The sequence below is a fragment of the Ahaetulla prasina genome, chromosome 1 (assembly GCF_028640845.1).
Source record: "Ahaetulla prasina isolate Xishuangbanna chromosome 1, ASM2864084v1, whole genome shotgun sequence".
NCBI classification, from domain to species: Eukaryota; Metazoa; Chordata; class Lepidosauria; order Squamata; family Colubridae; genus Ahaetulla; species Ahaetulla prasina.
This window is the reverse complement of record NC_080539.1, coordinates 364904141-364927106: the sequence shown is the minus strand read 5'-3', so window position 1 is coordinate 364927106 and position 22966 is coordinate 364904141. Positions and strand designations below refer to the sequence as shown.

At 44.4% G+C, this 22966-nt stretch overlaps 1 protein-coding gene across 1 annotated transcript; it reads left to right on the top strand.

Moving 5' to 3' along the window:
• Positions 1 to 13008: 13008 nt before the first annotated feature.
• Positions 13009 to 21993, top strand: TMEM221 (transmembrane protein 221). The gene is made up of 3 exons (XM_058163150.1): positions 13009 to 13722; positions 19502 to 19660; positions 21276 to 21993. The coding sequence occupies exons 1-3, from the start codon at positions 13341 to 13343 to the stop codon at positions 21812 to 21814; spliced, it is 1080 nt and encodes a 359-aa protein (XP_058019133.1). The 5' UTR covers positions 13009 to 13340; the 3' UTR covers positions 21815 to 21993.
• The last annotated feature ends 973 nt before the right edge of the window (positions 21994 to 22966 follow it).

Here is a 22966-nt window from a genome sequence, read left to right as displayed (position 1 = left end):
CACGACAGAAGGAGAGAGAGCTCACACACTGCTTCCCCAGCCAGCTCAGCAAAGCCAGAACAGCAAGTGTCCAGGAAATGCTGGTGGCATAGCCTTTGACCCCTAAGCAGAGGGTTGGTGACCAGGCAGTCTACAAGGCAGTCTACAAGGAATAGTATAATACAAAGCAATAAAAATAGTTCTTTTTTACGTTTGCAACCTTATATTTGATGCCTGTTCATTCCCTTCCTCCTTTGCATGAACTGAAATTTGGGAATACACATAGTCCTCATCTTACGACTGTAAAGGTAAAAGGTAAAGGTAAAGGTTCCCCTCGCACATACGTGCTAGTCGTTGCCGACTCTAGGGGGCAGTGCTCATCTCCGTTTCAAAGCCGAAGAGCCAGCGCTGTCCGAAGACGTCTCTGTGGTCATGTGGCCAGCATGACTCAACACCAAAGGCGCACGGAACGCTGTTACCTTCCCACTAAAGGTGGTCCCTATTTTCTCTACTTGCATTTTTACATGCTTTCAAAACTGCTAGATTGGCCGAAGCTGGAACAAGTAACGGGAGCTCACCCCATTATACGGCAGCACTAGGGATTCGAACCGCTGAGCTGCCGACCTTTCGATTGACAAGCTCAATGTCCTAGCCCCTGAGCCACCTTGTCAATTACGACTGTAATTGAGTTTAATTATAGTTGTAAGTCATGACGGTCATAAAGAAGGTCATTGTGTGACCTGATTTTATGACCATTTTGCCACGTGTTAAGTGAACGTGGCAGTTGTAAAGTGAACATGACGGTCATTAAGGAAACCCATATGTTCACTACAAGCCAGTTTTGACTGGAAACCAAAAGTAAACACCAGTTTCCATGAAAAACATCATAAATCGTGTTCACATGACCCCGGGATGCTGAAAATGGTTGCTGAGCCCCCCAAATACAGTCAGATGACTGTTAGAGGGGCCTGGCCATTGGAACCACATTATTCCACCAGATTTGAAATCCTGGGATTAGAGAACTTAGAACTCCGCCGACTCCGACAAGACCTGTGTTTAACACACAGAATCATCTATTGCAATGTCCTTCCTGTTAAAGACTTCTTCAGCTTCAATAGCAAGCTAATACAAGAGCAAACAACAGATTCAAACTTAATGTCAACCGCTTCAATCTTGATTGCAGAAAATATGACTTCAGTAACAGAGTTGTTAATGCTTGGAATACACTACCTGACTCAGTGGTCTCCTCTCCAACTCCTAAAAGCTTTAACCCAGAGGTTCTCAACCTGTGGGTCGGGACCCCTGTTGGGGGTCGAATGACGATTTGCCAGGGGTTGCCTAAGACCATCGGAAATATGGGCAGTATACTTGCGAGTCGAAGAATCGCGCTCCAATGGTTGACTCCACAAGCCAGCTGCAGGCTCTTCAAATCGCTAGCCAAATTCGGCTTCAGGCGCGATGAATTAAAAAAGAGAGAAATCTGTGCTCTGATGTCTCCCTCTCAAGCCAGCTGCAATCACTCCCAATCGCTAGCTTAATCTGGCTTCAGGTGCAATAAACTTAATAGGGGAGGAGTTTCCGCTTTAATGCCTCCGTCCTCAAGGCAATCGCAAGCAGTTCAAATCGCTAGCCAATACGGCTTCAGGCGTGATAAATTCAAAGCGAAAATAATTTTATGGTTGGGGTCCCCACATCGTGGGGAATTGTATTAAAGGGGTCCCCACATCGTGGGGAATTGTATTAAAGGGGTCGTCACATTGTGGGGAATTGTATTAAAGGGGTCGCAGCACTATAAAGGTTGAGAGCCACTGCTTTAACCAAAAACTGTCTACCATTGAACTCACCCCATTCCTAAGAGGACTATAAGGGGCGTACATAAGTGCACAAAAGTGCCTACCGTTCCTGTCCTATTGTTTCCTTTCAATGTATGTTCCTGTATATAATGTTGTGACAAATTTAAAAAAAACAAACCAAAAAAAAAACCACCTGGATCATGGTTAGCTTTTGGGGGATTCCGCCATAACTTCAAATGATTGCTAAGCCCCCGGTTGTTAAGTCAAGGACTATTCGTATATAAAACAGAACGAGTGTGTCTCTGTGTGTACATTTCCAATTGATAACCAGGCTTCTTCAAAGTTTCCTCTTACAAATTGTAAGTTTTTGCAGTTTGTCAGCATGCATAACACCGAGGTGGTGTTTTCTCTCTTTCCCGCATTTGATCACAGCTACGCACAGCTGCCTGCTCTCCCTGATAGATTCCTGAGTGGCTGACGGATCCACTATCCTTGGAGAACAAGAGAGCCAGATTCCCTGGAGAAAAATGTGTGTTTACAAGAGCTGGAAAGGAAACTGATGCAACCACCAGGCTCAGGTTACATGTGAGTTGATGGCAAAGCACCAGAAGGGCTATGAGAGTCTAGCAGAGGTCAGACCCCCCCTCCCCTCTCTTGACCCCCCCCCCCCCCCAGGTAGGCTAAGAGGTCCTAGACTGCTTCTCCTGTTCCTATCTTCAGCAAAATCCAGGATAAGACTTCCAGGCCAAGCCAAGGAATTTGTTCTGATTATGGAACCGAGTTATTTTTATGGGTGACCTCAAATATAAAAATACAATCCTCATTTTTCCCCTCCTCTTGCTGGGGAAAACCAGGATTTTAAATTTGGACTGGATCCAGAGAAACCCAAGTTTAAATCAGGGGTGAAATGCTCCTGGTTCGGACCGGATTGCCTGATCCGGTAGCAATGGCGGTGAGTGGTTTAGAGAACCGGTAGCAAAAATCCCTTCCCCCCCCCCCATGCCCGGCTGAGCCATTTTTCTTTGGCAGAAAAAATACTTTGAAAAGTAAAAAAAAAAAAATCTCCGACGATCGTGCGGCTCAGCTGGGATCGTCAGAGGAGCCTTTTAAAAATATTTTTTTCTACAACCTCTTTGGCTGAAGAGGTTGTAGAAAAAATGCTTTTAAAAGTAAAAAAAAAAAAGTTGGCCATGCCCACCCAATCACACCCCCCCCCAACAAGCCACACCCACAGAACCGGTAGTAACAAATTTTACATTTCACCACTGGATTAAATCCTCGAAAAAATTCATTGAGCCTTTAATCTAAAGCAGAGGTCTCCAACCTTGGCAACTTTAAGCCTGGTGGACTTCAACTCCCAGAATTCTGGGAGTTGAAGTCCACCAGGCTTAAAGTTGCCAAGATTGGAGACCCCTGATCTAAACAGTATAAATAGCTTTGCACGATGTATGGAACCATAAACCATGGAGTTTCACCAGCACTGTCTTAGAACCGCTTTTTAAAGTTGTTAAATTTCTATTTGTGTCATCAGTGATAGCATCTACCCACCCTGCCTGTGTTGGCCTTTGTTAATTCATCCATCCATCCATCCATCTATCCAGTTTATATGGCCAGCCTTCTCAAACAAGTGATTTGGGGTGGTTCAAAACAATTTTTAAAAAATGGTTTTTTAAAAAAAAAAATCTAGCAAAGAAAAAAAATCCAACCCAAAATGCAAAACAAATAGTTTATCCAGCAGCCGAGAGAAAAACAACTGACAAAAAAGCACCAATAGAAATTAATACAAATATTTTCAATAAAACCTAATTCACAGGATGGGATGAGTGACAAGAAAAGCTTTCTTCCTGGGTCCCACAAACTGACTGAGGAAAGCTGGCTGGGGAATTCTGGGAGTTGAAGTCCATCAGGCTTAAAGTTGCCAAGGTTGGAGACCCTTGCTTTAATGGACAGATCCTGTAACACCCCCCTCCCGTTGGATCTATAAAAAAAAGTTTTTTTCTTTTTTTTAAACAAACAAAAAAACATACGTGGCCCTCCCAAGCTCGATTTTCCCTGGCAGAGGGTTGTAGGAGGCCATCGCAGCCGAAAACGGAGCTCGGGAGTCCATTTTTGCTGGCAGAGCGCTCGGGCTGCCACAGGCACCCCTGACATACATGACGTTGAGCTGGCCACGGCCACCCTGGTCATACCCACCCTTGAGGTCAAACACAATCCTGATGTGGCCCTCAATGATGAGTTTGACACCCCTGCCTTAAGGCAATGGCCCTTTTGGCCACCAAAGAGGCTTTTTTTGTAGAGGCTTTTTTTGTTGTAGTCCGGAGGTGGCATGGTTTTGCGTCCTGCTTGCATCCTGCTTGTTTGCCGTGGCCCAGTTGCTGGTATGTTGTGGATCGGTGCCAGTCCACAAACTGGGGATTTGGGGACCCCTGGTTGTAAATCGAGGGCGACCTGTTTTAGGGTAAATTGTATGTCCAAATTATCTAAGCCAGTGTTTCTCAATCTTGGCAACTTTAAGTTGTGTGTATTTCAACTCCCAGAATTCCCTAGCCAGCATGCTGGATGGGAAATGCTGGGAGTTGAAGTACACATATCCAGGGGTGGTATTCCCTTACTTTCCTTACCAGTTTGCAATTGTGAACCCCCGTCCACGCATGTGCCCGGCCTTCCACACATGTGCTTTGTTGGTGTGCGCAACTTCCACGCATGTGCCCAGCCTCAAAAACATGCCTAAATAGGATGGCATAGAGCTGGGGTGGGTGTGCAGGCCCACCCGCGATTGGTTTGGGTGAACTGGTCCAAACTGGCTGAATACCAACTCTGCACACATCTTAAAATTTTATTTTATTTATTTATTTTGTCAAGCATATATTTTATGACACATACAAGTGTAAACATAATTGTAAATACATGTAAAGGGTATGAATAAAAGAAAACATTAGGACAGGGACGGTAGGCACGCTGGTGCGCTTATGCACGCCCCTTACAGACCTCTTAGGAATGGGGTGAGGTCTACACGGTGCGCGGGTGATAGAGGGGGCACCGCGTTGCTCCCATATAACACCTATCCTGCGTGGCCTGCACTGGCTGCCGGTAGCCTTCCGGGTGCAATTCAAGGTGTTAGTGACCACCTTTAAAGCGCTCCATGGCTTAGGACCGGGTTATCTACGAGACCGCCTTCTGCCACCAATAGCCTCCCAATGACCTGTGCGCTCCCACAGAGTGGGCCTTCTCAGGGTGCCGTCGACCAAACAATGTCGGTTGGCAGCCCCCAGGGGGAGAGCCTTCTCTGTGGCAGTACCGGCCCTTTGGAATTAGCTGCCTCTGGGGTTACGCCAACTCCCCAACCACCGGACCTTCAAACGTGAACTGAAGACTTTATTATTTCATTGTGCGGGAGTAGCCTAAGTGTATTTTAATTGTAATTTTAAAGCGGTTTTATGGCGGTCTATGACCGTTTTAGTTGATTTGGCCTACTAAATATTTGTTTTTAATTCTTTTTAAATTTGTTATTTATATTCGTGTTTTAATATGGCTGTAAACCGCCCTGAGTCCTTCGGGAGAAGGGTGGTATAGAAATTAAATTATAAATAAAATAAATAAATAAATACAGTAAGTCTAAGGTTAAAGTTTTGGGGGTTTGTGGAAGAAACCACAGAGTCAGGTAGTGCATTCCAGGTGTGGACAACTCTGTTGCTGAAGTCGTATTTTCTGCGGTCTAGTTTGGATCGGTTTACCATGAGTTTGTATCTATTGTGTGCTCTTGCATTGTTTTGATTGAAGGTTAAGTATTCATTGGCTGGTAGGACATTGTAGCAGATGATTTTATGTACTATGCTTAGGTCAGACCGAAGGTGGCGTAGTTCTAAGTTGTCTAAGCCCAAAATTTCTGGTGGCATAAGGTATTTTGTTGCGAGCAGAGGAGTGGAGGACTCTTCTTGTGAAATATCTCTGGACTCGTTCGATTGTATTAATGTCCGATATGCAGTGTGGGTTCCAGACAGATGAGCTGTATTCAAGAATTGGTCTGGCAAAAGTTTTGTATGCCCTAGTTTGCTGTTCAATATTACTGGAGAAGAAGCTATGTAAGATTAGGTTAACAACTCTTAATGCTTTTATAGCAATGCTGTTACAGTGAGCTCTGGCACTTAGATCATTTGAGATGAGTGCTCCAAGATCTTTGACAGAGTGAGGGTTGTCTGTTAGGTCATATCTGTCTAGCTTGTATTTTGTGTTTTGTATTTTGTGTAAGTTGATAAGTGTTTTTCAACTTAGTGTTTCTCAAAAGTTGATATGTGTTTTTCAGCACTGATCTGAACTATAGCTTCATGATTACCCAGTTCCAGCTAGTATCCTGAATTGGCTTCATCTAGTGGTGAGCGGCATGTGGCACAACGTATAGTAAAAAACCCTGCCAATTACTCCCCTGACTGGTACTGTAGGATGTACAAACCCCAGGAGACAGATTGGTATGAAGAGCCCAGACAGAATCGTGTGCCAAAGACAACTGTATTTTTTTCAGAATTAGATTCTCAATTTCCCTGGGGTGGAAGAAACCCAGCTTCTGCCACCAACGCAAGAGACAGAATGGGCATCCAGGGGCGCTTTCGTGTTGACTGAAAGGTCTGGTTTTCTTCCTGTGCTGGGATAGAAAGCAGTTATTGGAAAGGGCAAAGCTGGGATCGGCGGAATACTCAGGGCTGAGGATATCCACATTCAAAAAGAGGATATAGACTGATGTATTTTGGCCAGGCTTAACTGTTGCAAATTTAGGAATATGGTAATATAATTAAAGTGGAAATGCAGGACGATAATCTCACTCCAGTGGGAAAAAGAGCTTCTGAATCAGTGTTGCGCCTGCTTTTTAATGCCTTCCCAGGGACAGAACATAGGAATTCCCAGTGCTTGATTTGTTAAGCCGAATATTTCCCATTTCATCACCGCCTGAATAATCAGAAACCCCAACTAATAAATACAGGATTAAATTGTCCATTTCTAAATTGAATGGATGTTTTCTTGCCAGTTATCCTCACTAAGTATTGAAGAAAAACATAAATGCTGATTATAAAAATTTCCCTGTGCAAAATTGAAAATTTTCTCTCCAGGGATAAAATCCAGCAGGTTCTGACAAGTTCCGGAGAACTGGTAGAGGAAATTTTGAGTAGTTCAGAAAACCAGCAAATACCACCTCTGGCTGGCCCCAGAGCGGGGTGGGAATGGAGATTTTGTAATATTCTTCCCCCAGGAATGGGGAGGGAATGGAGATTTTGCAATATCCTTCCCTTGGACTGCAAGGTGAACAAACCAGTCAGTCCTAGAGGAGATCAACCCTGACTGCTCTTTAGCAGGCCAGTTCCTGAAGAGGAAACACAAATACTTTGGCCACCTAATGAGAAGGAAGGACTCACTGGAGAAGAGCCTAATGCTGGGAATGATTGAGGGCAAAAGAAGAAGAGGACAACAGAGAACGAGATGGCTGGATGGAGTCACTGAAACAATTGGCGTGAGCTTAAATGGACTCCAGAGGATGGTAGAGGACGGGAAGGCCTGGAGGAACATTGTCCATGGGGTCGCGATGGGTCAGACACGACTTTGCAACTAACAACAACAAAAATGTTGCATTCATCACCTCCATAACTGACTGCATCCTGCTGGTTGTCCTCTTTTTCTCTTTCCTTTCACCTTTCTTAATAGCAAAGCACTCTCTAGAACAAGAGTCTCCAACCTTGGTCCCTTTAAGACTTGTGGACTTCATCTCCCAGAGAACTCCCAGAGAACTCTGGGAGTTGAAGTCCACAAGTCTTAAAGGGACCAAGGTTGGAGACCTCTGCTCTGGAAACCTGGGCCTTCACAAAACATGTCCAAACTAACTAGGATAATTTGAGTTTGGTCATTTGATCTGTATCTACTCTGGGTTGATATGTTCTGTATTCTGCTTGTTTGTTTTCTTGACTTCTCCAACCCTAAAGTTCAAAGTCATCAATAGTCTTAGTATTCATTTTAGTCTATGTTTTAAACTTTCTAGTTGTCGGTCTTGTTTTTAAACATTTTGCTAGGTGCCCAGGATATATAGCAATAGTACTTAAACTTATATACCACTTCACAGTGCTTTTGCAGCCCTCTTGAAGCGGTCAGCATATTGGCCCCAACAATCTGGGTCCTCATTTTACCCACCTCGGAAGGATGGAGCCGCGGTGGCGCAGTGGTTAGAGTGCAGTAGTGCAGGCTACTTCTGCTGATCACTGGCTGCCAGCAGTTTGGCAGATCGAATCTCACCAGGCTCAAGGTTGACTCAGCCTTCCATCCTTCCGAGGTCAGCAAAATGAGGAACCAGATTGTTGGAGGCAATAGGCTGACTCTGTAAACCGCTTAGAGAGGGCTGTAAAAGCACTATGAAGCGGTATATAAGTCTAAGTGCTATTGCTATTTCTATTGCTATGGAAGGCTGAGTCAACCTTGAGCCTGGTGAGATTCAAACTGCTAAATTGCAGGCAGGCAGCCATTAGCAGAAGTAGCCTGCAGTACTGCATTCTAACCACTGTGCCACCTCTGCTCAGTGTATATAGGCAGTGTATATTTATATATAGGACATATAGGTAGTCTTCAGCTTACAATCATTTCTAGTGACTGTTCAAAGTTACAACAGCACTGAAAAATATGACTTATGACCAGTCCTTGTACGTACGACCTTTGTGGCATCCCCATGATCACCCATCTCATTGTTGGAATGACTCTAGATCAGGGGTCTCCAACCTTGGAAACTTTAAGACTTGTGGACTTCAACTTTGCTGGCTGAGGAATTCTGGGAGTTGAAGTCCACAGGTCTTAAAGTTGCCAAGGTTGGAGACTCCTGCTATAAATGGCTTTTTGAATAACACATCCGTTCAGGGAACGTTCCTTTTGAGTTGAGCTCAACCATGACAATTTGACATGGATGTGCAGTTTTATTAGCAACAGTGTAGAAGAAGTTTGCCTTTTTTTAGGATATTCTTGGACTTGTTACAGTATAGTATTGGGGTCTTCTGGTGCAAGGGGTAGCATAAATGAAATAAATGAATACATGAATAAATAAATAAATAATATTGATTTACAGAATGTTAGAGATTCTATTTATATAAAGCACCACAGAACAAACAAAGGGCACAGTCACCATGTGCTTTACTGTTCAACTATATAACTGTAACAGGAAATTGGAAACTCTATTCAGAACAAGAGCATAGAGTATATACCATGGATCCAAACTTGTAAATACTGCCATCTACTGGCTGAATACTCCTGTAGTTGTTGCATAGAAATACATTTCAACGATGAGTTCCAACACAGAAAGGCCTCAATTTATGACCTCAACTGAGACCAGTTTTCCACTGCAAAGCAAGGCAGCTGGCAATTGAATTACACCTGATTTTACATTTTTTTTTTGCCATAGCTGTTAAGCGAATCACTGCAATTTTTAAGTTAATCATTCAGTTGTTAAGCAAATCCAACTCTCCCCCCTTCCCTGATTTTGTTTCTCAGAAGCTTCTGGGAAGATTGCAAATGATGATCACATGACCCCAGGGCACTGCAACCATGATAAGTACATACCGGTTGCCAAGCGGCTGAATTTTAATCATGTGATCATGATAACCTGGGGATGCCACAATGGTCGTAAATGTAAGGACGGGTCGCAAGTCACTTTCTTCAGTACTGTTGTAGAATTAGAATAGAATAGAATAGAATAGAATAGAATAGAATAGAATAGAATAGAATAGAATAGAATAGAATAGAATAGAATTCTTTATTGGCCAAGTGTGATTGGACAAACAAGGTATTTGTGTACATAAATACACAAGGATACATAAAAGAAAAGATACATTTGTCAAGAATCATAAAGTACGACTCTTAATGATAGTCATAGGGAACAAATAAGCAATCAGATCATATTAGGAAACAGTCAATATAAATCGTAAGGATACCAGCAACAAGGTTACAGTCGGAGGAGATGGGTGATGTGAACAATGAGAAGATTAATAGTAGTGCAGATTTAGTAAATAGTTTGACAGTGTTGGGGGAATTATTTGTTTAGCAGAGTGATGGCATTTGGGAAAAAACAGTTCTTATGTCTAGTTGTTCTGGTGTGCAGTGCTCTATAGCGTCGTTTTGAGGGTACGAGTTGAAATAGTTTATGTCCAGGATGTGAGGGATCTGTAAATATTTTCACAGCCCTCTTTTTGACTCGTGCAGTATACAGATCCTCGATGGAACTTTGTAATTTTCAACAGTCACTAAGCAAATGGTTTTAAGTCAAGAACTACCTGTAAACCTGTCTAAAGAAGGGCACAACATGACTGTCATAGAATGTCCAGTTATAGAGAATACACCTTGCACTCAACTCGTAGCAAAGCCGACTAAACATGAATAAGATTGTGACCTTCAGCTGCCACTTTGGTTCTGAAAGTGCTGGGTTTCCTGTTCTCTCGGTCAGTGGTATCTATATTTATCCATTTTTCGTTCTGCTTTCCTGCCCGAAGTTTGATAAGGAAAGCAAAGAAGGACAACGTGTTTTTGGTGCACAGAAACGAGAGCTGGGCAGTGTGAAAATAACTTAAGTGTATGTGATAAAATAGGAAGAGAAAGGCACAAGAATGCGACGGTGTGGCTTTGTGTACAAAGAAGCCTTAGTAAAATAAAATTTCAGTGTGGGTGGGTCATAAAGAGAGAATGAATAAGATTCGAACTGCAGCCTCGAAAGGAGGAATGAGTTGGTCGAGAACCGAGAAAATTGTGGTTAGATGAACTTGCTGAGTTCCTCAGAAGAAGAGAGGTGAGAAGAACAACAGGAAACGTATGGAAGCATGGAGAGGAAGATCGGCAGCGAGTAAGTTGTGGTGGTGTAAACTTGATTTAGCTAGATTTATCATTTCCCCGATTTGCTATTGCTCTGCTTTGCATAGCTATGAACACCTTCCAAGAAAGAAATGAATAAAACACTAGCCAAAAAAAAAAAAAAGAGAAATTTGTGTGTGAGTGTGTGCAGTATTATCAACGCCCTTTGAAGTAGTTTATGACAATATTTCTTCTCAGCAACTTTAAGATGTATGGACATGCCTGGGGAATTCTGGGAACTGAAGTCCACACATTTGCTGTGCTTGTGAAACACAGGAAGTTCTTGATTTATGACCGGTCACTGGCGATCATTCAAAGTTATGAGTTATGCACCTCCACATAATTATTTATGACTTGGGTTCAAAGTTATGGTGGCTGGGGGGAGAGGGCGCTGCGGTCACAAGATCTCTTTTGGGGCACCTGGAAACCAGCCCACATTTTACAGCCATTTGCAGCATCCCACTTTCACCTGGGACCATGATATACGACAATTTTTTTTGCTGGTCACCGGCATTTACTTCTGATTTGCAGCAGAAGTTTGCCCGTTGGGGAAAATGTGCTTAAAGACTGTCATACAGGGGTGAAATGCTCCCGGTTCGGACCGGATCGCGCGATCCGGTAGTGATGGCGGCAGATGCTTCGAAGAACCAGTAGCAAAAATCCCCCCCATGCCCACCCAATGTCCAGTTGCCCACTTCCCTGCTTGCTGCTTCTTAAAAATATGCTTTTAAAAGGTAAAAAAAGAGGCTCTAACGATCACAGCTGAGCCACGCGATTGTCAGAGCCTTTTTTTTACTTTTAGAATAGAATAGAATAGAATTTTTTATTGGCCAAGTGTGATTGGACACACAAGGAATTTGTCTTGGTGCATATGCTCTCAGTGTACATAAAAGAAAAGATACATTCATCAAGGTACAACATTTACAACACAATTGATGATCAATATATCAATATAAATCATAAGGATTGCCAGCAACAAGTTATAGTCATACAGTCATAAGTGGAAAGAGATTGGTGATGGGAACGATGAGAAGATTAATAGTAGTGCAGATTCAGTAAATAGTCTGACAGTGTTGAGGGAATTATTTGTTTAGCAGAGTGATGGCCTTTGGGAAAAAACTGTTCTTGTGTCTAGTGTCTAAAAGCGTTTTTTTATAACCTCTTTGGCCAAATAGGTTGTCTAGTGTCTAAAAGCGTTTTTTTATAACCTCTTTGGCCAAATAGGTTGTTAAAAAAATGCTTTTAAAAGTAAAAAAAGATCGCGCACTACAGCTGATCATACACAGCCCCGCGTGTTCTACTTACCCCATGCCTCCTTTTGGCGTGCACTGGGTGTGTGCATCTTGCATTTGGTGCGTGGTGCGCAGCCAGCAAACCGGTAGTAAACTGGTTCATATTTTATCATTGCTGTCATATTCGCAAATCAAGGACTATCAGTACAGGTAGTCCTTGATTTACAACAGTTCATTCAGTTCATCCCCATGGTGATGTGATCAAAATGCGGACGCTTGGCAACTGATTCACAGTTATGACGGTTGCATTGTCCTGGGATCTTTTGCAACCTTCTGATAAGCAAAGTCAACGGGGAAACCAGATTGACTTAACAACCGTCTGACTAACTCAACAACCGCAGCGATTCACTTCACAACCTTCGCAAGAAAGGTTGTAAAACGGACAAAAACTCTTGTTAACAAATATCTCACTTAGCAACAGAAATTCTGCGATCATAAGTGAGATCATAAGTTAAGGACTACCCAGATATGAACCGTGGTGGCCCACTGATTAGAATGCAGGCTAATTCTGCTGACTGCCAGGGGGTTCGATCCTGACCGGCTTCAAGGTTGACTCAGCCTTCCATTCCTTCCGAGGTGGGTAAAATGAGGACCCAGATTGTTGGGGGCAAGAGGCTGACTGTGTAAACCCCTTAGAGCAGAGGTCTCCAACCTTGGCAACTTGTGGACTTCAACTCCCAGAGTTCCTCAGCCAGCAAAGCTGGAGTTGAAGTCCACAAGTCTTAAAAGTTGCCAAGGTTGGAGACCCCGGCCTTTGAGAGGGCTGCAAAGCTGTATATAAGTCTAAGTGCTATTGCTATAAGCCCCAGTTAGAAGCTTTCTTATCCTGCTAGCATTATTTTTTTAAAAAAATTATTTATTTAGTTATTTATTTAGTTATTTTTGTCAATCATATATAAGATACCAGGTAAAAGTATAAACCTAATTTGGATACATGAAAAGAGTAAGTAAAAAAGGAATATTAGGACAGGGACTGTAGGCACGCAGGTGCACTTATGCACCATTTTTTTCCGGGCATCAAAAAAACTGAATTAAAGCTGAGTGGAGCTTCACTGGGAACCGCAGCTCTTAAAGGGGCTGAGCGCATCACCGGCGCATCGAAGCGCTCACCGACTCAAGCCACGATCGGGTTTGTTTCTGCGCTGCCTTTCAGCGCGGGGACGGCGGCGTTTGGCCCAAACCGGGGTTTTTAGCGGCGGAGGATGAAGTCGGCGATAGGATCCGGGGCTCAATTGGACCGAGCGGCGAGTCGGATCCCCCGGCACTCAGCCCCCTTCTCCCCGCGCAGCCGCTCACTTCGGCCGCGCCCTCTTCCCTCTCCAAAAGCTGCCGCCTCGACGCAACTTTTGGGGAAAAGTTTGAGCCGAACTTTCTGCCGCGGTCCCTTCGTTCTCCCTCTCGGCCCGGCTTCCCAATGCTCTCCCAATACGGGCACCGCGCCTTGGGCGCGCTGATGCTCTTGGGCACCGCTTCGGGCTTGGTGGCCGTGCTGGCCTCGATGCTGCTTTTCCAGATCCAAGGAGGCACCGACGGCAACCGCGACCTGCCCCAGCGGCTCCGCGCTCTCCTGCGCCCGATCTCGGCCGGCCTGGCCTCGCTCGGCTTGGTGCTCAGCCTGAGCTGCCTGCTCCTGAGCCTCCTGCACGGCTACTGCGGCGCCGAGCGGTGCGCTGCCTCGGGGGGCGCGCTGGGCAGCGAGAGGTGCGTATGCGAGGGTGTCCCTGCCTGCTCTCTTCTCCCAGGGAGCCCCGAAGCCACAGAAGGTCCCCTGTTCAAAACGATCGGGGGTCTCGGAGGCTTTTCTTGAGGGTGGCACTTTCGGAACTGGGTACTTAGTTGGCGCTGAGGATGTAACGTGGGTTAATTTCTAAATTAAATCTAACTAAATCTGCACTACTAGTAATCTTCTCATCATTCCCATCACCCATCTCCTTCCACTTATGACTGTAACTTTGTTGCTGGTATCCTTACGATTTATACTGATATTGTTTCCTGATTGCTTATTTGTAGCCTATGACTATCATTAAATGTTGTATCATTAACAAGTGATACATTTGTACCCTATGACTATCATTAAGTGTTGTAAGTGTTGTACCTTGATGAAGGTATCTTTTCTTTTATGTACACTGAGAGCGTATGCACCAAGACAAATTCCTTGTGTGTCCAATCACACTTGGCCAATAAAAAAATTCTATTCTATTCTATTCTATTCTATTCTATTCTATTCTATTCTATTCTATTCTATTTCTTGTGCTAAGCCAAGTTGTATTGACCTCTGCTTTGCTGAGTGGGGTAGTACACAGTAGTGGCCAAAGTTGTGGAAACCTTTTGGGAAAAGTGTATTTTCTAAAACTAGCTAATAACACCAGCTTCTTCTTTTTTTTGGAGTACTACCATAACATTATATATCAATGGAAAGATAATTTAATTGCGAGTGTAATGCAATAACTTTTATGAAGGATTTGCTATTAGTATAGCAGTTACAATATAAAGGAGAAAAGTGAAACATGTAGAAAAAAACAAGATACACAAAAGTGATCACTATAGAAAAAACTTATCGCCATGTCAGTTAATAGTTGGCTAACCTTTAGCAGGAATTACAGCCTTACAACGTCTTCCCATGGAGTGAACCAAGTCTTTTAGTTCTGCAGCTGTTATAATGTGAAACCAAGATGGAATGATTGCTTCTATTAATTGGGTTTTATTGCTGGGTCGCTTCTGACTAACAAGTTTCTTCAGTTGGTTTCATAGATTTTCAATAGGATTAAGATCAGGGCTATTCCCAGGCCATTCCAGCAGTGGAATATGATTATCTTGAAGCTCCAAAAAAAAAGTGGTGTTATTAGCCATCAAACCTCAAAAATACACTTTTCCCAAAAGGTTTTCACAATTTTTGCCACTACTGTACCTTTGGATACCCTATGCTGTCAATCAAGAGACACTAACAACCTTTTAAATCTACTTGATCAGATATAACAAATGATTGGGAGTCACTCAGAGTTGGTTATAAGATGGGTGGCTATATAAATGTTTTAAATAAATACCTAACAAAAAAAAAAGAACACAAGGGTGAAATCAAGATTTTGGGGGCATTAGTCCAATAGTGGAGAATACATCTAGTTTATGATTGGCCTGTGAGTTGACTTGGTCATTTTCTTGCAAATGTTTCTTCACCTGCCTAGAAATACTGATTTCTCAATCTTGACAGCTTTAAGATGTGTGGACTCCAATTCCCAGGATTCTGCAGTGAACAAGCTGGTTGGGGAATTCTGGGAAGTCCACACATCTTAAAATGGCTAAAGTTATTATAATAATAATAGAGTTGGAAGGGACCTTGGAGGTCTTCTAATCCAACCCCCTGCCCAGGCAGGAAACCCCACACCATTTCAGACAAATGGTTATCCAACATTTTCTTAAAAATTTCCATTGTTGGAGCAATCACAACTTCCGCAGGCAAGTTGTTCCACTGATTAATTGTTCTAACTGTCAGGAAATTTCTCCTTAGTTCTAGATTGCTTCTCTCATTGATTAGTTTCCACCCATTGCTTCTTGTCCTGCCTTCAGGTGCTTTGGAGAATAGCTTGACTCCCTCTTCTTTGCGGCAACCCCTGAGATATTGGAACACTGCTATCAGGTCTCCCTAGTCCTTTTCATTAAACTAGACATACCCAGTTCCTGCAACTGTTCTTCATATGTTTTAGCCTCCAGCCCCCTATTCATCTTTGTTGCTCTTCTCTGCACTCTTTCTAGAGTCTCCACATCTTTTTTACATCGTGGTGACCAAAACTGAATGCAGTATTCCAAGTGTGGCCTTACCAAGGCATTATAAAGTGGTATTAACACTTCACATGATCTTGATTCTATCCCTCTGTTTATGCAGCCCAGAACTGTGTTGGCTTTTTTGGCAGCTGCTGCATGCTGCTGGCTCATATCTAAATGGTTGTCCACTAGGACTCTGTTGTGTCTCGTTGTGTCTCGTTCGCTTTCCCCGCAGCTGGGCTCTTCTTATCTCCTTCCGAACGCTGAGGAATGTCCTGGCATGCCTCCAGGCCCCAGCCCTGGCACCATGCCCAGACAGGCTGAGGAAGAAGAAGTGCTTCCAGCCCCCAGCCCTGGCTCCATGCCCAGACAAACGGAGCAACTAGACCCCTCTCCTGCCCCCACAGCATGTGAGCCTGAGGAAGGTCAATTACCAACAGCTGGAGCGACCCTCGCTTCAGGAGAATTGATAGGCGGCATCAATAGAAGGAAGGGAGGGGCAGGCCTGGATAAGTGCTGAGTCATGGAGCCACACCCCATGGCCTATATAAAGGATCTGCTTTCTGGCATTCTCTGAGTCAGGCAAAGTCTACCTTATATTGCTGAAGTCACTTTCTGGTTTCCTGCCTGCCTTGAGGACTTTGCTAGGACTTTGGCAGAGCTGCAGAGGCACGCCTGATACGGACTTCCCCGTCAGCGGAGGAGTGGGACACGACAGATTCCAAGATCCCTCTCACAGGTACTACTATTGAGCAAGGTACAAGTTGAGAAACACCACTATAGAAAATCGATCCAACCAAATTAAGCAGATATTTTATTCTATTGCCTTTTGGGCTTGACATAAATCTTTCCTTTGGCTTTGATTTTGATTGAGCTAAGCCGCACAATGGTTGGGTTCGCATCATACACTGTACCAAGGTTAAAAAACCAGAGGGTTTGTGTTTACATTAAATCCTGCATCTAAACAAAGGAACCTGAGTAGGGCTTACTATAATAGTCTGATTCACAAAACACGTTGAACTACAATCCAAGTTTGGCTAGTCTAACATGTGCAAACCACCAAGGCTCCAGGATGCTTGTAGCTAATATTTAGATACTTCCAAGGTCGACAAAATTTATTAAAATACAGGGAAATAATTTTTGTATAAGTCTCCCATTCTGGAGTTTTGCTCTAGGCTCAGATTAGCCTTGAGGCATTGATCACGTTATTGTGCAAAGTGCAATACACACCAACCACATGCATGTGCCAGCCTTTATAAAGTGAAATTCCATTTTAATGACCCATTTTGGAATCCAGCCTACTGGCATTCACTCTATTCATTATGCTTTCATCTCAGCTCCTCCATTTTTCCTAAGTTGCTGTGGTGATTTTGAATTCACACTTCAAATGTTCTTTCTGGATTCCACCTCACATCTCATCTCCCTTCCCTTCCCTTCCCTCTGTCCTATAATCCACATTAAATTCCTTTCCTTTCCCTCTTCCCTTCCTCCTTTTCCTTTCCTTTCCTTTCCATTTTCCCTTTCCCTTCACTTCTCCTTCTTTCCTTCCTTTTTTCCTTTCCCTCTTCCCTTCCCTTCCTCCTTTTCCTTCCCTTCCCTTTCTTCCCATTTTCCCTTTCCCTTATCTTTTTCTTTCCTTCTTTTTCCTTTCTCTTTCCCATTTCCCCTTTCCCTTCTCTTCCTTTCCTTCCTTTTTTCCTTTTCCTTTCTCCTTTTCCTTTCCTTTCCTTCCTTCCCATTTTCCCTTTTCCTCATCTTCTTCTTTCCTTCTTTTTCCTTTCCTCTTTCCCATTTTCCCCTTCCTTCCTCCTTTCCTTCCTTTCCTTTCCTCTTTCCTTCCCATTTCCCCTTCCTTATCTTCTTCTTCCTTCTTTTCCTTTCCTCTTCCTTTCCTTCTCCTCCTTTCCTTCCTTTCCTTTCCTCTTCCTTCCTCCTTCCTTCCTTTCCTTTCCTTCCCATTTTCCTTCCTCTTCCTTCCTTCTTCCTTCCTTCCTTTTTTCCTTTCCCTCTTCCCTTCCTCCTTTTCCTTTCCTTTCCTTCCCATTTTCCCTTTCTCTTCTCTTCTTCTTTCCTTCCTTTTTTCCTTCCCCTCTTTCCTTCTCTTTCTCCCTTCCCTTTCCCTCCTTCCCATTTTCCCTTTCCCTTCCCCTTCCTTTCTCCTTTCTCCTTTTCTTTTCTTTTTTCCCTTTCCCTCTTTCCTTCCCTTTCTCTTTCCCTCTCCTTCCTTCCCATTTTTCCTTCCTTTTCTTTTCCTTTCCTTTCCCTTTCCCTTTCCTCTTTCCTTCTATGCCTGCCATGGAAGGGAATGCAGTGGAATTCTTCCTGCAACTGACAAAACAAGACTCAGTACTCCAGGACACTAAAAGCCACACAGTGATTCCATTCCCCCCACCCCCCAATCCCCATCCCTTGGACTTAGGCTCCCTCCCTGGGAAAATGAAGTTTCAACTCTAGTAACCAACTGCTCCTTTCCCACCAAAGCTCCACATTCTTGCTCCCCAGTAACTGCTTGAATTCCTGCATGTTGAAGAGAACTGCAACTACTCCCAACAAAACAACAGCTCTGGCTGAAAGTAAGAGTTTAGAAGAGCTGTTTCATTAAAAGAAATGGGTCAGATATTAATAAAAAAGCCATCTGTTTTTGGCTTTGAGCTGAACCCCCCCTTCCTTCCCAAAACAGAGGAGTTATTTCACCCATGGACATAGTTGATGGCTTGGTTCCTCAAATCTTTGGCAGCGTCAACATATTGCTTTTTGCACTGTTCACATTTTGCTGATGACAGTCAAATCTACAGTATAAGGAGTCCTTGACTTATGACCACAATTAGGATCGGAATGTCTGTTGCTAAGGGAGATGGCTGTTGAGTGAGTTGTGCCCAATTTTACAACTTTTTTTGCTATGGTCATTAGCCAAATCATGGTTGTTAAGCAAATCTGACTCTGACTTTGCTTGCCAAAAAGCCAGCTGGGAAGGTCATAAATAGTGATCACATGACCTTTGGATGCTGCAACCATCGTTTGCCAAGGGCTGAAATTTTGATCACAGGACCATGGGTTTCCTGCTGTTAAGGGAGAAAAATGGTTGTAAGTCACTTTTTTCAGTGCTCTGGTTAACGTTGAACGGTCCCTAATGAAAGTTGGTATGTTGAGGACTGTCTGTGTTTTAGAGCAAAATGTAAGTTCATCAACATTACAGCAGGTTTGCATGTGAGATGTTTGGAGCAGGATGCTGTGGTCTGCCAGCAGCCTGCGGAGCTGGCAAAGGAGTCGGCCAGCGATGAGGCTGAGGAAGAACATGGGCCAGTCCTGGAGGCTGGGGAAGGCCCGGATAAGGGCTCTGCGTCGGAGGCAGAGGTGTGGCCAGGGCCATCGGGGAGAAATGTGCAGACCCCAGAGCCTCCAGAGGCTGACAGTAGTGAGGAAGAGGAACAGGAAGAGCCTGTTCCTAATGCACGCATGAGAAGAGCCGCCAGAAGGCAAGAGCAGCTAAAGCAAAGAGGACAACTCGGGAGTAGGGCCCAGAGATGACTGGCCCCTCCCATAAGGTTTAAAAGACCAGCAACGGCGTTTGGACTCTTTGCCGGAAAACAACATTGATAGCTTTGTCTTGTTGCATTTGTTTCGTATCGGTGTCTTCTGAACTTTTGCCAAGAAAGTTTGCCTAATTGGACCAAGGTTGGTGATAGGACTGAGGAATTGTGTTGGGAGGAATTTGCTTTAATTTAGTTGGATTAGGCTGAGAATGAAGTAATTCTCAGCTGTTCGAATAAAATTTGTTTCTTTTTTACACTGACTGAGTTTCCTACTACCTACTTGGACCTGGGTCACAACACAGCGATCTGTCTACTTTGCAGACAAATAATAATAATATATTGTTCTTATGTCACAGAGGCGACTGGTTCCTGCTGGAGAGTCGAAAAGTGAGACATGTAGCCGTTGGTGTGTTTTGCTGCGCTGTTTTAGCCTATCTAGCAGGTGAGTAGTTTCTCCTTTCCCTTTCTCGCTTTCCTTGCTTGTCCTAGAAGAAATGTTCAAAAAGCGACTTGAAACTTATGTCTGAAAAGGAAATAAAATTTCCCATCCGTATAACTTCTCAGAACCATCCTTTAAAACAGGGGTCTCCAACCTTGGCAACTTGAAGCCTGGTGGACTTCAACTCCCAGAATTCCCCAGCCAGCTTTGCTGGGAGTTGAAGTCCACCAGGCTTCAAGTTGCCAAGGTTGGAGACCCCTGCTTTAAAAACAAATTGGGACCAAAGGAATGGTATGGAGAGAAGTTACAAAAGCATCCAATCTACTTTATTTTGCATTTACCTTTGGTCTATGTCAGTGATGGCGAAACTTTTCGACACCGAGTGGAGAGGAGCTGCCCAGGGTGCATGCATACATCTGAAAATGAACTTCTGGTTTCAGCCAGCTACTCTTCCGGGTTTGTGATGTGCATGCCGACGCGGCGATCAGCCGGGAGGTTGCATGTTCACGCAGGAAAACGGAAGACCAGCTCTTCTAGTTTCCAGCACTGCCGCATGCAAAAAGGCCAGCTGATCCTCGGACGCACATCAGGAACCCGGAAGAGAAACGGGTGACGTCGCGTGTGCCAGGCAACATGGATCCGCGTGCCACTTCGGACACGTGTGCCATAGGTTCGCCATCACGGATCTATGTTTTCATTTGAATCGTTATTTTTTTAGAGTGTTTTATTATAAACTGCACAGAGAGTTCTGGCTATCGGGTGGTTTAATTTAAAATAAAGAAATTGCAATAAAGCATACAGGGATCGAGGGATTACCTTCGACATACGACTACAATTCAGCCCAAAATTGATGTTACTAAGCGAAACATTTGTTAAATGAGTTTTGCCCCATTCTACCCCCTTTCTTGCCACAGCTGTTAAGTGAATTACAGCAGTTGCTAAACTAGTTAACATGATTTGTTAAGTGAATCTGGCTTCGCCATTAACTTTGCTTCTCAGAAGGTCACAAAAGCTGAGCACATGACCCCAGGAGACGGCAACCATCATAAATATAAACCAGTTGCCAAGCATCCGAATTTTGATCACGTGACCAAAACGCGCAGTGGTCATAAGTGTGAAAAACGGTCATACAAGCTACTTTTTTCAGTGCCGTTCTAATGTTGTGAACGGTCACTAAAACAATTGTTGTAAGTAGAGGACTACTGTATAGGCCAAACCTTTTTTCAGCATGCTAATGGAGGGGACAATTGCGAGTCAAGTGTGTTGAGGGAATCCAATTGCTAGCATATTGTATGAACACGCGAGTTATAAACTTTTTTTTATTATTATTTGCATTTATATCCCGCCCTTCTCCGAAGACTCAGGGCGGCTTACACTGTGTTAAGCAATAGTCTTCATCCATTTGTATATTATATACAAAGTCAACTTATTGCCCCCAACAATCTGGGTCCTCATTTTACCTACCTTATAAAGGATGGAAGGCTGAGTCAACCTTGGGCCTGGTGGGACTTGAACTTGCAGTAATTGCAAGCAGCTGTGTTAATAACAGACTGGCTTAGTCTGTAGAGCCACCAGAGGCCCTTGGTAAATACCCAATTCCTTTGTAAACTGCTTTAAGCTTCGACGGATGTTAACAGTGTTATCTTCCCTCCAGCCCTCTCGATCTACGTGACGATGGCATTTGAGAGAGAAACAGGAATTACCTGCGCTTGTATCCTCTCCTCTGGGATCGTCGTTTTGATTATCACGGTGATCCACGCGCTCGTCCGGGCTTCCAGGCAGAGCCCAGGAGAACTGTCACACAATCTTTACGAGAACGACTCCGCCCAGAGCGTCGAAACGCCAGCCGTCGTTCCCCCTACTGATGGTCCAAAGGTGGCCTCTTCGCACTCACATCTGGAAATCCACCCGGAGGTTTCATACCTGTCCTACGTTGAACAGAAATCCCACCAGACCACCCCAGCGAGTAGCACCAATGTCACCTCCGTGGACAGCGTTGCACTGAACCTGGAGAAAGAGGGTTGTGGCATCCCCAGAATGCACCGGACACTTTCGGTAGAGTCCGGCCTTCTGCTGAGCCACGGGGTGAGGCAGGAAATGAGGACAATCCTGTCGCGCAAACCGGCGAGATCAGGCAAAGATTCGACCTTGGTGTGAAATCTCAGAAAGCGGGTTGATCCCGATCCCCACAGAGATCTCGTCCAACCTTCAGATGACCCTTGCTTGGAAGGGACACTTACTATCGCTTCTTTGCTTCACACACTTTCTCATTCACTCATAAGAAGTGGGGGGAAAACCCGTATTTAGATTCCTTTAAAGCAGGGGTCTCCAACCTTGGTCCCTTTAAGACTTGTGGACTTCAACTCCCAGAGTCCCTCAGCCAGCAAAGCTGGCTGAGGAACTCTGGGAGTTGAAGTCCACAAGTCTTAAAGGGACCAAGGTTGGAGACCCCTGCTTTAAAAGGAGATTAGGATCAGCCCCACTAGGGTAGAGCAGACCAAAAAATCAGCTCCACAAGAAGACCAGAACGATATTTTATTGAGACAGGCTATGATAACACAAGCTTCCAAAGCCTGATTTGGCTGTGCAGGTAGCCCTCGATTTACAACAGTTCATTTAGTGGCCCTTCAAAGTGACAACGGCACCGGAAAAAGTGACTTATACACAGAGGTGGGATTCGGTTACCTTCCCTACCGGTTGGCAAATGTGAGCACTAGCGCTCCTTTGCGCACACACACAGCCTTCCGTGCATGCTCTTTGCTCGCGCATTACATCCGGGCGGGTGGGCAGAGCCTCCCGCAGTCACCACTCCCGGTTCACCCGAACCGGAGAGAACCAGAGGAATCCCACCTCTGCTTATATGACTGCTTTTCACACTTGCAACCGTTGCACCATCCCCATGATCACGTGATCAAAATTCAGATGCTTGGCAATGGACTCGTATTTATGACGGTTGCAGTGTCCCAGGGTCACGTTAAGACCTCTGTGACAGGGGTGAAATGCTTCCGGTTCGGACCGGATCACGCAATCCGGTAGCGAGGGGGGGGTAGTTCGGAGAACCGGTAGCAAAAATCCCTGCCCTCCCCCACCGCCCACGCCTCGCTGTTCCTCTTCTCTGTCCCTGAAGCTCTCGGTGGTGATATAGCTGCAAACGGCCTTAAATGACTGCCGCGGCGCTTCAGAAGGCTGCACTACAGCTGATCAGCGCTGTAGGCGGCTAGTAGACCGGTGCCTCTATTTTTAAAGAAGGTAGACTGGTGCTTACAAAAAAAAGGCAATCGATAGACCGGTGCCTCTATTTCTAACGAA